At 41.1% G+C, this 16,436-nt stretch overlaps 1 protein-coding gene and 1 non-coding gene across 3 annotated transcripts in view; one reads left to right on the forward strand and one right to left on the reverse strand.

Annotated features, from left to right (window-relative positions):
• Positions 1 to 14,686, reverse strand: part of Golm1 (golgi membrane protein 1) — a 64,254-nt gene extending 49,568 nt beyond the window's left edge. For both annotated transcript variants that reach the window (XM_076846139.2, XM_076846138.2), the window contains exons 1-2: positions 14,542 to 14,686; positions 853 to 1,002 (exon numbers count right to left, since the gene is read on the reverse strand). In XM_076846139.2, coding sequence (XP_076702254.1) covers positions 853 to 981 — 129 coding nt within the window. In that variant the 5' untranslated portion in view covers positions 982 to 1,002; positions 14,542 to 14,686. The remainder of the gene's footprint in view (positions 1 to 852; positions 1,003 to 14,541) is intronic.
• Positions 4,359 to 4,431, forward strand: Trnav-aac (transfer RNA valine (anticodon AAC)). Its single transcript has one exon. It is a non-coding gene; the product is annotated as a tRNA-Val (tRNA).
• Positions 14,687 to 16,436: the final 1,750 nt, after the last annotated feature.

The raw sequence follows: 16,436 nt of genomic DNA on the forward strand, positions 1-16,436 counted from the left end.
TCCAACAGAGATTGTGACTTATAATAGTGTAAAGAAAAATTGTGTTCAACTCTCAATAAAGCAAAAGTGGTTGGAGAGTATAGCCAATGAGCAGAGTGAAGGGGTCAGAGGATGCATGATTACTAAGAAGCAGCATATAGGTTAGGGGGATTCTTACTAAACTGGTTTAATAAGATTCTTGCTAAAGGCAAGTCAAAGACTTGGACATCAAGGACGGGGGATGAGAAATTTGATCAGCTATCAGGGTGATGAGATGACCTAGCAGATTCTTTGCTAAAACAGGGCTGGGCAGATCAAAGACGAGAGTGAGTATGGGGTCAGGATCAAGGCCCAGTGAAGAAGAGGGCTCAGAGGAGCCTCACTAAAGTATAGTCAAGGACAGAGTCTCTGTCCTTGCTCTGCATTGTTCTAACCCATGAATGTCCATAAGACACAGGAAATCTAAAGTTATTATTGGCACCTTTAAAAACACATTTCTCATACTCATCATCCAAATATAATGCAAATATCACTCTTTGATGTCCACGTGGACACCAGGACTGGAAATGGGCTGTGGCCAGTGAACCTCAGCAGGTGGCCTTTCCAGAACCACCCAAATGCTCAACTGAAAAGCAGAGGGAGGCTTTGGCAGTGATCCTAATCCATCACAGGGTATCCTCTCCTTCCAAAGCTGCAATAGAGTAGAGTCAGCTCCAGGGCTGGGCTGGAGCAGATGTAGAGCCCAAAACCCCTATCATGGAGTGTACACTGAGCACCTTGGGTGACAATTAACAGCAAACCCCTGGGACCAACACCCAACAATGTTAAATACTCAATGGCATCCATACCCACAAAAATAAACAGACATAATACCTGGAGGTCCACACTGCGGGAGCTCGCAATCCAGTAGTTAAAGCCCAAGACAATGATGCAGGCCACCAGGGCAGCCAGAATAAGGGGCGGCGACTTCATGCTGCGACGCCCATTTCCCAATCCCATCATCTCAAAATCGGGGTTAAGAAGCTGCAAAAAACAAAAACAAAGAAAACAACCAAGAGTAAAAACAAGGAAACAAACCTCTGTTCTAGTATTACAATCCCCAAAGTGGGTAACACTGATCCTTGCCACCCTCAGGGAAACCATCTTGTAAGGAAGCACAGACTGGCATGTGCTCCTTGACATGTGAAACTGTCTTCACAATCATTTCTATAAATGGCAGATATGAAGTACACCCATTTCACCTTGGAAAGAATACATACCTCAGGATTCACCACAGAGAATTTTATCTGATGCCTAATAAGAGAAGTATTTTTTTTTTTTAACCCTTTGATAGAGATACTAATAACATCCTATTAAGGTGTTTCTGGAGCAAAGCAGGAAACCTATGCTGGAGAGAACTGTGAGCTGCCCCATGTAAGTGATGCTCAGTGTCACTTTTCACACAGGACCTACAGAAGTGTCTCCTTCATGACATAGGACAGAAATGGGAGGTGTGCAATCTGGCTGTAATCTAGGTTGTAGAGACCAATCTATTTCAAGATTTAAAGTGGAAATAAGGTATTCACTCCATGCCAAACACCACCTTGCCCTCTGAACAATCCTTTCTCTGATGTTAGAGGTATCATTTATATAAATGCAGTGTGATGTGCCACATAGCAGTATTAGCAAAAATAGGGTGCACAAAAACACAACAGAGGAGCTCTAGCAATTTTGTTCATGGACTTCAACCCCAAACCAGATTTGGCTGGATGTGAGCAGAGGTCAGGAAGAACAAGGAAAGTTGATATTTGCCAATTTTACTGAGCCAGATAAAACAGAACTTTACCAGAGTGAATGTAGCCACACTGCAATAAATGATCTCAGAGAACAGAGGCCCTTCTATGCCAAAGAAAGGAGAAGCAGGAAGGAGGAGAAAGAGAAAAAGAAAGATGGATAGGAGGAAGGGGGAAGAAAGAAGAAAGGGAAGGGTAAGGAGGAGAAGGGGCAGAAGGGACAGAAGAAGGAGGAAAGAAGAAGCGAGAAAGAAAACAGGAGAAAAAAGAAGAGGAGAAACAGGGAGAAGGGGCAGGAAGAGGAAGGAGGAGGTAGATGTGGTAAGGAAGATGGGGCAGAGGAGGATGGAAAGGGAGAAGAGGAAGAAGGAGGGGGAAAGAGGCCAACAGGGACTAAGCTACAAGACAAAGCTCTTGTCAGTAAGCTGACAATCCTAAAGCACCATCAAAAGGCATCTTCTTAAATGAAAAAATGGCATTTGCCGGTACATGGATGAAACTGGAGAATATAAGTAAAATAAGCCGGACCCAGAAAGTCAAGATTAAATGTTTTCTCTCATATATAGAAACTAGAGCAAAATAGGGGAAGAAGGTGTGGGGAGAGTGGAGGATCAGCTATCATAAATAATAGGGAAAAATCAGTGGAGTAGGAGGATGAGAGGGAAGGAGGAAAGATGGAAAAGGGAAGAACAATTGAATGACTATAACAGAATCATGTTACATGCACATACAAATGTGCCAAAGGGAATTTCACCTTTATATAGAAAGTCCCAATCAAAGATAAATAGAAAAATGAGTGAGAGGAAGATCAGTAAAGGAAAGAGAATAGGCGACGAAAAGGGGAGGGAAGGGGCAAATGGGGACTCAAATCAAATTCCTCATATATATGATTTTGTCAAAATGAACCAACTACTATGCCTAATTATAAAGCTCTAATAAAAATAAAATTTAAAAAAGGTTATGAGACAATGGGCCTCTGCCACACACTTGCTCATTCTATTTGTATGACCCAAAGGCCGTCACTGTCAAGTCTTGAGTTTCTTTTGATGTACTGCTCCATATTTCTAAATAGTATGCTTCTGAGTAAATTTTAAGTTTCTGTACATAAACTGACTTTTGTTTTGGTCTCTGTCTTCTCATCTTGGCAGACCAAGTATTTAATTCTCTCATATCATCTCCCCATCTTCCCAGCACAATGACAGAACAACTTTTAGCTAAATCAAGTAAATACTTCCATTATTACACAAAATAAATAGTTCATAGAAGAGCCAAGTAGTATACTATAAATACAAATCATGTCTTTTACAACCTTTTTGTTTTCCTCATCGAAAGCCTTGTTTATAAAAACTTACTTATTTCTTATGGCTCTATCATCACTTTTACCTATCAATATTATTTTCCATGTAGTCAAATATATCAGCTAAACCATCAAAAAAAGAAAAAGGCAATTTCTTTCTTAATTAGCTTAGCTACTAGGGTGGGAGTCTGGTGGGAAGGATAAGCAATCCAGCTGAATCATTTATAATAAAGTGCCTCAGCATGACCATGAAAGACTGATGCCTGAGCCCAGTGCCCACTCAGGCCATTTTCATCTACTTCTGGTATTTTGGGTTCTTAACTCAGTTATCAACTGATATCAGCAAACACTGTATATAGTAAAAGAGAGTAATGCTCAGAAATATCAAATTTCTAGAAGAGTACAGACCTGCTAAAAATGTCTTTGCCTATAATAGCTGATATGAATCATACAAGAGTTCTTTACTTTTTTCTCTTCGTAATCGTTTAAAAAATATTAGTAATACAAATGGGAGAGGGAATTACTTTATATAGTACTGTACAAAATTACATCTCCCACCTCCCACTTCAAAGTATTTTCTAATGTCTTATCCTTCTAGACCAGTGGTCCTCAAATCTCAAGGATATCAAAATCACCTGGGGTACCTTAAGCTAGCAGTTCTGGGGCCTCACCCCTGCATTCCTAATGCAATGGGGTTAAGCTGAGGCCCAGGTATTATTATTTTATCTCTCCAGGGGCTTTAAATGTGCAGCCACTGATCTAGATGTCACTCTAGAAGTAACTTGATGCACATAAAAGCATAAAGATATTTTTAGTCCAAACAAGATCACACCATTTGCTGCATTCTTTTTAAAGAGTTAAATACAGCACAATGGTGTATCAGGATCATTAACCAATCTCCTACAGACGGGCAGTCATGGTTTTCCAGGCTTATTTCAACCAAGACTGCCATGAATACCCTTAAACATCCATCTGTGTTTACAAACTCTTATCTAGATGTATAATCCCTGATCCACAATTCCAAAATCCAAAAAACCCAAGGAGATTAAAACAAAACAAAACAAAAACACTCTTCCAGCAACAATATCTGACCTGATCAAACCAAGGTCTGATGAAAACGCATTTGAAACTACTTATAATCTTTACCCTTCTCCCCTCCTGTGAGTAGTCACACATTTCATGGGACATACTTTTTTTCAAATATTTTCTGATCAGCAGTTGATTGAATCCTCTGATCCTCTGACCCAGGACCTGAAGATGCAGCGGGCTGACTATATACAGTTTCATGTTTACACTTATTCATCCAGGGCTGGGTGTGTAGCTCAGTGGTACAGCACTTGCCTAACATGCAAGAGGCCCTGGGTTCAATCCCCAGTACTACAAATATGTGTGTGTATACACACACACACACACACACACATATTTATTTATTTATATTTATGTATCATAATATAAATATATATTTATTCATATTTATTTTTTATTTATTTATTTATTCATTTATTCATTTATTTATTTATTTATTTATTTGGCGGGGGTTATTAGAAATTGAACTCAGGAGCACTCAAACATTGAGCCATATCCCCAGCCCTATTTTGTATTTTATTTAGAGACAGGGTCTCACTGAGTTGCTTAGTGCCTCGCTTTTGCTGTGGTGGGCTTTGAACTCATGATCCTCTTGTCTCTGCCTCTCGAGTCACTGGGATTAAGGCATGTGCCACCGCATGCACCCAGCTGCAAAAAAAAATGATCAATTAATTAATTAAATTGCCATTACAAAAAAATAAATAAATAAAATTGTTCATCCATTTGGAAATCCTTCCTGATGTAAGGAGTAAGGAAATACAGTGAGTACAGCTTCTCGCTCCCTCTAATGGCTAGCAACCCCCACCAATGAATAACTGGCTGAATTTTAATCTAGTGCTTTGAACAGCTATCATTGTCATATACTAACTCCCCTAAGAATATATTTTCAGGTGGGACCCTTGCAAGACCTGGTGTTATTCCAGCAGATAAAAGTTGGCAGGTAGGTGTGCCATAAGTCTGAAAGCAGAAAAAAGACTTGATTCTTACTTCAAGGGAAACATACAGATGATTGTTTTAATAGTCTCCTTCCTTCACCAGTCAATAAAATATCAAGCAACTCCCCTGAGTCAGGTGTGGTGTGAGCACCAGAAAGCTCAGGGTAATGTTAAGAGAAAAAACTGAAAGCACATAGCCCTATGGGACCTCAGCCCCACCTCTCAGGAGCCACAGGAACTGCCTGTGCCTCACTGACCCCCTCACGGGGTTATCATGAGCACAAATGAGTTAATATATGAAAAGTGCCTAGAACCACAACTGGAACATAGTAATTGCTCCGTAAATGTTGACTATTATTAGGGGTGGAAAGATGAGTAACAGACCACTTCTGGATTCAATCTTTCCTTCTTTATGAGGAAAAGGCGGTGAATGTATTCTTTCTACAACCATTCTACCTTACAGTACACCACCATCTGCTCTCCTCCTGTTTGCTCTGCTGTGCACTGAAACATGGCTGATGGCCATCTCCAGGAGCTGAATCATGGATGCTGCCATGGTGGCAGACATCTCAGACTACATCTTACAAAAAGGAAGCCCCTCACTATGACCCAGTACTTGGCTGCCCAGGAAGCTGTACAGACAGCAAAGTCAGAAGTACCCTCAGCTCCCAGCAGGAGCAAATGCTGCCAGAGTTAAGAAGACAGCCAGGAGGAAAGAAAAGCAAACACTGAGCCTTCAGACCTGAAGGCCCTTCATCATTGGCCACCAGGGGTACAGAAACCACTGCAGCTGAATGACAAGGGACCGATCTGAAGAGAAGTGACAGGACTATGAAGACTGAGATCAATAACTCAGAGCCAGAGTTTAAGATGGCCAGATTCTTCAAAAACTTTCCTATCCCCAACTTCAGAATTCATGTGAACTGGGAATGCAACAGAAGGCAGAAGGAGATACACCACATCAAACAAACACATTAATATACTCTTCTTAGTTTAGGCTTCAGAATGTGTTTTATCTACTATTTGATTATGTGCATCTGACATACTAAAAAAATCATGAACCTAAATCAAATCAGTTAACCTCTGTGAAACCCCTTATGGGCATGTTTCTGAGTTAAAAGTCTCTTGATAAATTAAAAAGAAAAAAAAAAGCCATGAAAAAAACTATAGAGCCTCACCTACTGGCTTGAATTTAAAAATACAACCTTGTTTGCCCATAAAACCAAAACGTTTTTATAAGAGAACAGAAAGGGGCTGGGCATGCAGTTTAGTGGTAGAGCATGTGCATGAGGCTCTGGGTTCCATTTTGAACACGAAAGTCAGAAAGAATAAACAGAGGTCACTAATAACTTTTTAAAAGGAAAAGCAAATGAAATGGACAACTTGTCAAAAATGCATGAGCCCCCACACCTCTTAAATACTTTTAACAACCTCCTTTTCATACATTGTTTTTAATCATATAGCCAAATATGTATATGAACAAACAGATCAGAGGAACTTGGCCAACCAACACCAATCCAGAAACAATCTAGTTTCTCCAAACAGTGTCAGGGCCACACCTCCATCTGTTCTCTCAAGAATGGCCCCACCCAAGCTGGACATTCAGAATTCCTCAGCAGGAAGTTCAGAAATCCCTGCAATGAGTGAATGGGCCCCAGCAAGGACCTGGCCACCAGATTTACCTGACAGTTTTAAGCACTCTACCCCATTTCAAGAATATTTCTGAAACAAGAGTCTGCAAACTGCCCATTGGTCATACCCAGCATTTTTTTGTAAATCAAGTTTTACTGACACAGCGAGCCCCATCCTTTAAGTATCCTCTAGAGCCACTTTCCAGCTACAAGGCAGATTGGAGAGTTAAAACAGTGTATGGGGTCATTATTTATTGTGTATAGGGTCATTATTTATTGTGAGGTTTGAACATTTATCTTCTGGCCATTTAGGAAATGTTTGTCAACTCCTCCTCTACATAATGAGGATTACATGATCAAGTCCACAGTCCTTGCTGAAGCTGCTTTACAAATTTACCAGGAAGAACATGGAATCCCCTCCTCCCACTTCCTCAATCCCAATTATAAACACTGTGTTTTCACCAACTCTGGAAGCTGACAGTTTCTAGAAATCAAAACTTTAAAAATGAGAATGATATTTAGTGTTAGATGGTGGAAATGGCAAAAAATGAGTAAAGATGAATAAAAGAACCAAAGTCCTTCTTGTTTTATCCAGCACTTGGGAGTTTTCTGAAGAAAGGTCTTCACACCTGGTCTCCAAGAGCACATCACAGCAGGTGCTTCCAAATCTTCCCTTTAGTTCAGGAGTTCCAAGCTGCAGCCCAAGGGTCAAATCCTGCCAGCCACCCATGAGCTAAGAACAGTTGCTACTTTTTTTTTAATATTTATTTTTTAGTTGTAGTTGGACACCATACCTTTATTTTATTTATTTTTAATGTGGTGCTGAGGATTGAACCCAGGGCCTCACACTTGCTAAGCAAGTGCTCTACAACTGAGTCACATCCCCAACCCCAAGTTGCTACTTTTTTTAATGACTGAAAAAAGTTCAAATAACAATGTCATGACAGGTGAGAATTACATAGTTAAAACCTGTGTTCATAAGTAAAGTTTTACAAAAACACAACATGCCTGTTTACTTATTCACTTGTCCCTTATTCCAAGACCCTCTGTGGATACAAAATCTAAAGATGATCAAGTCCCTGATATAAGCGGGGATAGTATTTGCACATGTTACACATACCTTACTCTTCAAGTCATATCTGCATTACTTATAATAAACAATACAATGTAAATGGTATCGAAATAGTTCTTATAGTGTATTGTTAGGGGATGTCTCTGTCCCCTCCACCATGAGGTGAGTAGCTCTGCTCTACCTCATGATGATCATCCTTACATCTGCACCAACTTAACAGGGCCAACCAATCATGGACTGAAACCTCTGAAACAATGAGCCAAAATAAATCTTTCTACCTTTAAATTGATTTCCTCAGGAATTTTGTAACACCGACAGAAAGCTAACACACAGCTTATCTGAATATTGTCTATGGCTACTGGGTTAAAACAGGAGTTGAGCACTTGTAACAGCATGTGGCCTGTAAAACCTAAAATGTTATCTGATTCTTTACAGAAAAGGGTTGCAGTCTCCTCCAATACAGTTCAATGGTTCTCAAAGTGTGGTTCCTGAGTCAGCAGCATCAGCATTACTTTGGAATTTGTTATAAATGCAAATTTTCATGAATTTATTGGGATGACACCAACTACTATGTATAACCATAAACTCTAAAAAAAAGAAAAAGAAGAGGAGGAGGAGGAGGAGGAAGAAGAAATCAAGAAGGAAGGAAGGTAGAAAAAAAGAGAAGGAGGGAAAAGAAAAGAAATTATCTGGCCCCACTCCGATCTACCAAATCAGAGGGAGGAGGTAGGGTAGTGGTGACAACAGATGTGTACAACGCTGATGAAAGATTAAGGCCCCCTCCCTGTTTTCTTGTTCACTCTGGACAAATCTTTCCAGCCACACTTGTCTACTGCACTTGACTATGTTTAAACAGAAAAGTATGACAGAGAAGGTATAGTGTTTATCTTTGGAGAAATATTTGCATTTCCCTACCATTTAGGGGTTGAGTTTTTGTTTTCCCAGCTCTTCTTTGGCCTTTTCGGTTTCTTCCATTACTGCCTCCCACCTTCCATCCGTAGAGAGGCAGCAACAACTTTTTCCCTAAATCTTATCTATACTGTCTGCTCTATAGAAACAAGGTTTCTTTTTATTTCTCTGAGAAGAGTAACCTAAATTGGACTCCATTTAAAGCAGCTTCCTAGTCTAAGGTCTTCTCCCTTGGAGCATTTGAATCAAAGCTGCTGTGAGGTGTGGACGAAGCTATCTGTTCCAAACTATCAGAATGAAAAGACAGCTGGGTCCTCAGCAGCACAGCTTCTATGAGGACTCTCCCAACTGACACAGAAAGAATGGGGAGAAGACAAGGAATAATCTGTCTACTGCCCCAAAATCAATTACAGAGAGCAAGAAATAATGGGCTAGAAACCTCCAATTCTGACAACACTAATTAAAGAATCGTAGTTTAAAATATTTTGTCTAAATCAACTGATCATTAAGTGTATTAAAATTCTGTCCATTCTAAGAATTCAGCAAGGCAAAATACGAACTGGTAAGAGCGAATGAGCCATCAAAATCCTAGCCCCCCAAACTGAATCCCCAAATGACTGCAGTCCTGGCCAACATCATATGGAGAACCACCTGGTTGAACCCATCGACCCACAGAAGGATGGCAATAAAAAAATGATGGTTTAAGCTTTCAAAGTTTGTTATTGTGAATCCTGGTGCTGTGGCACATACCCAGTACTCTTACAGGCTGAGGCAGGAGGACGGCAAGTTCAAGGCTAGCCCTCAGCGACTTAGTGAGACACTTATCTCAAGATAAAAAAATAAAGAGAGCTGGGGATGTAGTAGCTCAGTGGTGGAGAACCCCTGAGTTCAATCCCCAGTGCTCCCCCTTCCTCCCCAAAAAATGTTTGCAGTAAAAAAAAGTTGCAAAATGATATGTAAAAAACCATGCCCCCCGCCCCAGCTTTTTTTTGCAGTCCTGGGATGGAACCTGGGGCCTTGCACATGCTAAGCAAGCACTCTACTACTGAGCACTGCCCTGTTGATAAATTTTTAAAAACACATACTGTATGTGAATATATTTTTCCATATATAGAATGTATATCTAAGGAAGGGTGCATACAAGTTTTACAAAGAGAGAGTGGGAAAGAGGAAGACTGATGTTTTCCTATTCAATCTCTTTTTTTTCCCCTCAATCAGCTTTCTTCTAAATATAAAAACCAAAAGGAACAATGAAAAAAAAATTAAGATGTAAGGAAGATAGAAAATTGTAACATTAGCAAGCCTTGAAGCTGTATTTCTAGCATTCCCATAGTATTTTACAGCTTCTTCATTAATTATAACAAAAACAAAAACATTAGTACCATATGTATACCATAAGAAATAGGAAAAACTGATCTCATTCAAACCCACTTGAATTATGATTTTAAAGTGAAAAAAATCTGTACCCTCAAGGAACACAAAGACCCAGGACCCTGCCTTGAGCAGGCAACATTTCTAACTGGGTGACATGGGGCAATTACTCATTTCCAAACCTCTTGGCTTATCTGTAAGGGTAAAATTAAATGTAAAAATTAAATGAAAACATCAAAGAAAGCATTTACCATCAAGTAAAGGCTACAAGAGCCTGCTGTGGTATTACTTGACCTTTCAGTCTCCATTAAAAAAAAAAAAAAAAAGTGGGAAGATCAATTATACCTGCCCTCATGAGGTTCTTCTGAGGATGCAATAAGAAAACTACAATTTGAGGCTGAAGTGAGAGACCACTGTATACTGGGGCAGGGCACACGCATCCCAGAGGGCAGAGAAGATGCTAGAGAGGAAAAATCCTAGAAATTATATAAGTGTTGGCGAGGATGTGAGGAAAAAGGTACGCTCATACATTGCTGGTGGGACTTCAAATTGGTGCAGCCAATTTGAAAAGCAGTATGGAGATTCCTTGGAAAGCTGGGAATGAAACCACCATTTGACCCAGCTATTCCTCTTCTTGGACTATACCCAAAGGACCTAAAAACAGCATACTACAGGGACACAGCCACATCAATGTTTATAGCAGCACAATTCACAAGGCTAAACTGGGGAGCCAACCTAGATGTCCCTTAGTGAATGAATGGATTTAAAAAAAATGTGGCATTTATACACAATGGAATATTACTCAGCACTAAAAAAGAACAAAATCATGGCATTTGCAGGTAAATGGATGGCATTAGAGAAGATAATGCTAAGTGAAGTTAGCCAATCCTCAAAAAACAAATGCTGAATGTTTTCTCTGATATTAGGGGGGTGACTCAAAGTGGGGTAGAGAAGGAGAGCATGGGAGGAAGATATTTCTAGACAGGGAAGAGGGGTGGGAGGAAAATAGGATTAGCAAGGATGGTGGAATGTGATGGTTATCAATATACAAAATACATGTATGAAGATTTGAATTTGGTGTCAACATACCTTATATACAAACTGAGATATGAAAAATTGTGGTATATATGTGTATTAAGAATTGTAATGCAAAAGAAAAGAGTACATGTATAATGGCATAATTCGGCATAAACATATTTTATATACAGAGATACAAAAAATTATGCTGTGTAATAAGGATATTATATGTGTAATAAGGATTGTAATGCATTCCACTGTTGTCATGCATTTAAAAAATAAAAAAAGGAAACTACATTTCACTATACAAGTATGACATGCAATGCTGTATGTATCATGTACACAAATTATTTTATGCCATACTGCATCATATCAGTAGTAAATATTTATCACCATAAAATATCACTAGTAGTAATGTAAGCAGAAACTAACACTGCATCCTCACTGTGTCCCTCTGTCAGAGGATCACCTGTCAAAAACCACTGAGGTGGGGCCTGGGGTTATGGCTCAGAGGTAGAGCAGTGCCTGGCATGTGTGAGGCACTGGATTAGAGTCTCAGCACCACATACAAAAAATGAATAAAAATAAAGGTCAATCAACATCTTAAAAAAAACAACAACAACAACAAAAAAAACACCAAGGTGCCTGAGGAGTAAGGCATGGGTGGACAGGGTCACCCACTTCCCTTCCTTCACCTTCAGCACAATGCAGCTATTTTAGTTGGCACATGCACAATGGGATAGCATTTCAAAATTTTGGAAAGGACAGGATGCTTTTAAGGTTTCCATAAAAACACAAATTAAAGTTATACTTAAAGGCAACATGGCTGACAATACACATGCTTAACACTGAGTCAGTTTTGCATGAACCACATCTCAAAGTAACAACCATGATGATGTAATCAGATCTGAAGAGAAACAGGCCCCAAACACTCAAGATTATGAGAAAACATATGAAATAAGGTTTTACCTCCACTGTCATTGGCAATGAATCCAGCCCTAAGTGTATATGGGCTTTGAGATACAATATAACCACAATTAGTATATATGTATATATATATATATATATATATATATATATATATATATAATTTATAAATAACAATCACCCATACATGAAAATGCTTTAAAAAAAGGCTTTTTTACCAATGAGAATGATCAAAAAAAATTTTTTGAAACCACAGAAATTTATAATATAAACCAGAGTAATCATATAATATTTATATATGTAAATTTCTTAACAGGGGACATTCTATTAATATAATCCTTTAGGGTGTTAAAGGAAAATAAGATCAAGATGTAAAAATCTGAAATGACATGTATTTTTAATGTATGAAGCCAAAGAGACTTTGGGGATTTAGGAAATACTTCTTAAATTTCAAGTGAAGTCTCTCTTTTAACCTAGTTTCATCAGTAACTTGAAAAGTCTGAAAAAGAAAATGACAATAATCTTCAATGAACTTTTGTGGTGAGACGGAGTGTAAGTGAAATATCACTCACTTTTCTAAGGTAAGAGCATAAGCATATTAAGACCATTCCTACTTTTCTGCAGATGGTTAGACAAATTTTCTAGTTTTTTTCCTTCTTCTTTTTAACAAAAAAGAAGTGTTTTTAAGAAAAAATAATAATGAAATAGAATTAAAGTCAAAGGGACAGAATTCTCAACCACCTTCTGTCCCTGGCCACCCCAGGACTCTTGAGAATCAGAACTGGTCTTCTAGAACCAGGATGTCTTAAAACTACCTTTTAGTAACAGTGCTCAACAGGACCTGCTAAAGTGCTTCTCCATCCTTCCACCTCATGCACACAGAGGCATCTCTCCCAGGTTCTTTCCCAAGACAAGACAGCAATCCCCTCCTGCTGGGGAAGGTGGCCTTATAAACAAAGGGCTACTGCAGGTTGCCTGTCAGGGTCCTACATCCTCACTGCTGTTTCTATTCCATCCCTCAAAAAAAAAAAAGAAAAGAAAATGAAGAACATTTAAGAAAATGAAGACATTTCCATTTCCATTTTTAAATGTAGCCAGCAATGAGAAAGCTTTAGCTCCTAATGGCCAGGTCGTTGGCAACTTGACCACCCCACCTTCACAGTACTCCTTTCCTCTCATTTCTTTCATTTTTGTGCAAAGCCAATTTTGAAAAATGTGATAACCTCTCCTCAGGATGAAATATGTCTTAAAAGCAAACGTTTTAAACTTCCTAACAATTCAATTTATTTTTGTTCATCGACACCTTAAAAAGGGTCTGGCCTAAGAACAGTCTGTCTTAGCAAGTTAATGGTTTCTGCTTGCAAAGACATTAAAAATCATTCTTCCTAAATAGCATGAGCTTAGTTTACTTGTTTTGTAACACAAGCAGAAAGAGCTAGAATGCTTTCAGAGACCCACAAGGACTAACGATAAGACACTCTATTGCTCCCCAGGTCTCATGCCCCCCAAATTCAGAAATACCAAAACTGTATAAATTTGAGGTAATCTGGTGGCCAGCAATCAGAGACATTCTAACACTCCTAAATATTTTATCAGGCTGTTATACATCTTATTTATCCAACCCAAGATCTTCAATTTTTGCATAATTATAAGGCCTAGAGACCCCAAATCAGACAAAGGAAACCTCATGCCATGGAAGTCATACAAGTTTGGTTTTGCAGGCATGGAGATGAGACATCTGAAAATGGCTAGGTCATCATGGCCCTCCAAACATAATGACTCTTAAATTCTACTGAAAAGAATATTCATCAGAATTGGTAATTTTTTCCCCCAATTTTCCTTTGCTTTTTAAAAAAAATCACTAAAAATGTTAAATAGGGTGTGAAATAGTGCTTAAAACCTCTGGCGACTATTTCACAGCCGACAAAGTTGTGCGGCTCCTCCATCCTGGCAAACGTAGGAAGCACGGGTTAGAACCCGGAGCATCAGCGGAGAACCCGCTCCAGCTGGGCTCCAGCCGCGGGAAGGGAGGACCCGGAGCCAAACTCCGGGTCACCTGCCAGGTCTCGACCGCGGCAACGTGGGCACCGGCGGCCGCCCCAGCGCGCCTAGGGTGGAGGGAGGAAGAGAGGCCAGCCCTTTGGCCCTCGTGCAAATCTTGCAGCAGAACTAGAACGAGTGTGACTTAGGGGTCGCCTCACGCTTTTGATTTTGGATGCCGACACGCGTGACAAAGCTCAGAACAAAAAGAAAGGCCCCGCGTGGCCCGAAATTGGCCTTCAGGAGGGAGCTCGCACAGCCCTCACCGAAGGGCCAGGGGGCCGCGCGCCCGACCTTGGGGATCCAACCAAAGGGTCCGGGTAGCCTCGGGCTGCTACCGCGCGCGAAGATGAGGCGCCAGCCACGAGGGCAGCGGGTAAAAGGCTGCAGCGTCCGCGCGAGCCTGGGGGAGTCTCCAGGGACCCGCGCGAGGTCTCGGAGGTACCGGGCTGAGGAGGAAAGGAGAGGGATCACAGGAAGCCAGGGACGCGCGCCACCCACTCACCTCCTTCCTAGGCTCCGGTGACCGCTTGGCGCTCTGCAGCCCAGCTCCAAGGCCGCCCGGGCCGGTTTTCGCCACCGCTGCCTACCTCGCGCTCGGACCCGCTCCGCGCAGTGAGCCCCGCGCCTCCGCGTCCAGCGCCGCCGCGTCTGTGGCCTCCGCAGCGCGAGTCCCCGCCCCCGGGCAGCGCCGGCGGCGCGGATGGCGGAGGCGGCGCCGGGAGCTAGAGGAGGCGAGGCCCGGCCGCGCGCGAATGTCTGGCTCCACGGTGCGCGCACCCCAGCCGGTGCCCGCACCTCCGCGGGAGCCAGAAAACCTGTGGCACCCCCCCCGCACCGCAGGCCTCTGAGGAACGTGTGGAGCCGGGAGGCGGAGGAAGAGAAAAAGTCCCTGGGCTATACCCACCTCCCCGGGAATGTTCTCGAACGTAAGACCAACCACGCCCAGCGCCACACACCTGCCACACTCTCGTCGTCATCTTTTCTGGTCTGGGTCAAAACTGCCCAGTGTAAGGGGGGCGGGGGTATCAGCGAGAAACAGGTTTCAGGAGGTCTGTACTCACCAAAAATTGTCGTTTCCCCCACCAGGCGTTGCCCTGTGACCATCAGCTCCTAGGCGCCAGCGAGCGTGATCTTCTAGGACTAAGGATGACGCCTGGGAATCTGACTTTTAAACAGCGCCTCAGGTAATTCTTAAAACGTACTGATGCTTGAGAGGCATTGTGAGGCCATACCTCCCAGAGAGGATGCCACAAAACTAATGACCTCCAAGGTAATCATGCTAGAACATTCTGAAGCAGTGATTCTTAATTGGCAGCACTGGCTAGACATCCATTATTTGGAGAGGAGTTTTTAAAGCGTTCAGATGCCAGGGTCCCACTTGCAGGATTGTGAAGCTGAATAATGATTTTAAGCCTTCCAGATATTTTTAGTATGGCCAAGACATAGAACAGTTCTATTATCTTTTCAAGCTTTCCTAGCTCTGACGTCTGAGAAAGGAAGCCCCTTCCTCTGCACCTCTCTTAAATCCCAACCACAAAAAAAAAAAAAAGAAAGAAAAAAAAAGAAAAGAAAGAAAGAAAAGAAAAAAGAAAAAAAAAAACATAGCTGTCTGGGACTACATATAGTTAAGTGGTAAAGTGCTTGCCTTGCATCCATGAAGCCCTGTATTGGATCCCAGCACTGCAACAACAACAAAAAGGAAAACACGAACTCACAAAGGGAATTTTCTCACAGCTAAAATAAAATTTAATCAGAACAAAGATTTGCCTTGGAAAAGGTGACCAAGGTACTTCACTGTCACTTTAGCATGAGTATCTTAAACTTCAGGAAAGATATCTTTATGAGCCAACCTCTTGGCCAAATTAATAAGGGACAAGAAACAATGAAAAAGATAAGTGAAACAAAAGGAAAGGAAATAAAGAGAAGAGCTGATAATGTATGTCCCCTATAGGGTAATGTTCTACTCTATTCCAAAGTGAGATATTTTGTTACCTGTACCTGTTAAGCTGTTGCCCAATGAGACCAAGCTTTGAAAAACTGAGTCCATGTTGGACATCAGCCTTGGCTTTGCTGATAAGGTTACTTATATCACCTCACTCAGACCTTTTTGTGTCCTTAAGTAATCACACTCAGGATTTTGGGACAGGTATGGTAAATTCCCTTCTTTGCCCCTTTCAGCTCTCCTGGTATGTTTTACATTCTTAAACTGGTGAACCATAACTTCCATCTCATTTGCTTCTAAATAGGTCTCCATTAGTGTCTCTCATTTATCAACAACTGATTAGTCAGTGGTTCTTAAACACATTATGGAACAGGTCCATATGTCTAGGTGCTAAGACAGCTGGCTGAATTAGCTTTATCTTTACCAAAGGAGAATCACTCATTTTCACAAAGTTT

The sequence above is a fragment of the Callospermophilus lateralis genome, chromosome 2 (assembly GCF_048772815.1).
Source record: "Callospermophilus lateralis isolate mCalLat2 chromosome 2, mCalLat2.hap1, whole genome shotgun sequence".
Lineage (NCBI taxonomy): Eukaryota > Metazoa > Chordata > Mammalia > Rodentia > Sciuridae > Callospermophilus > Callospermophilus lateralis.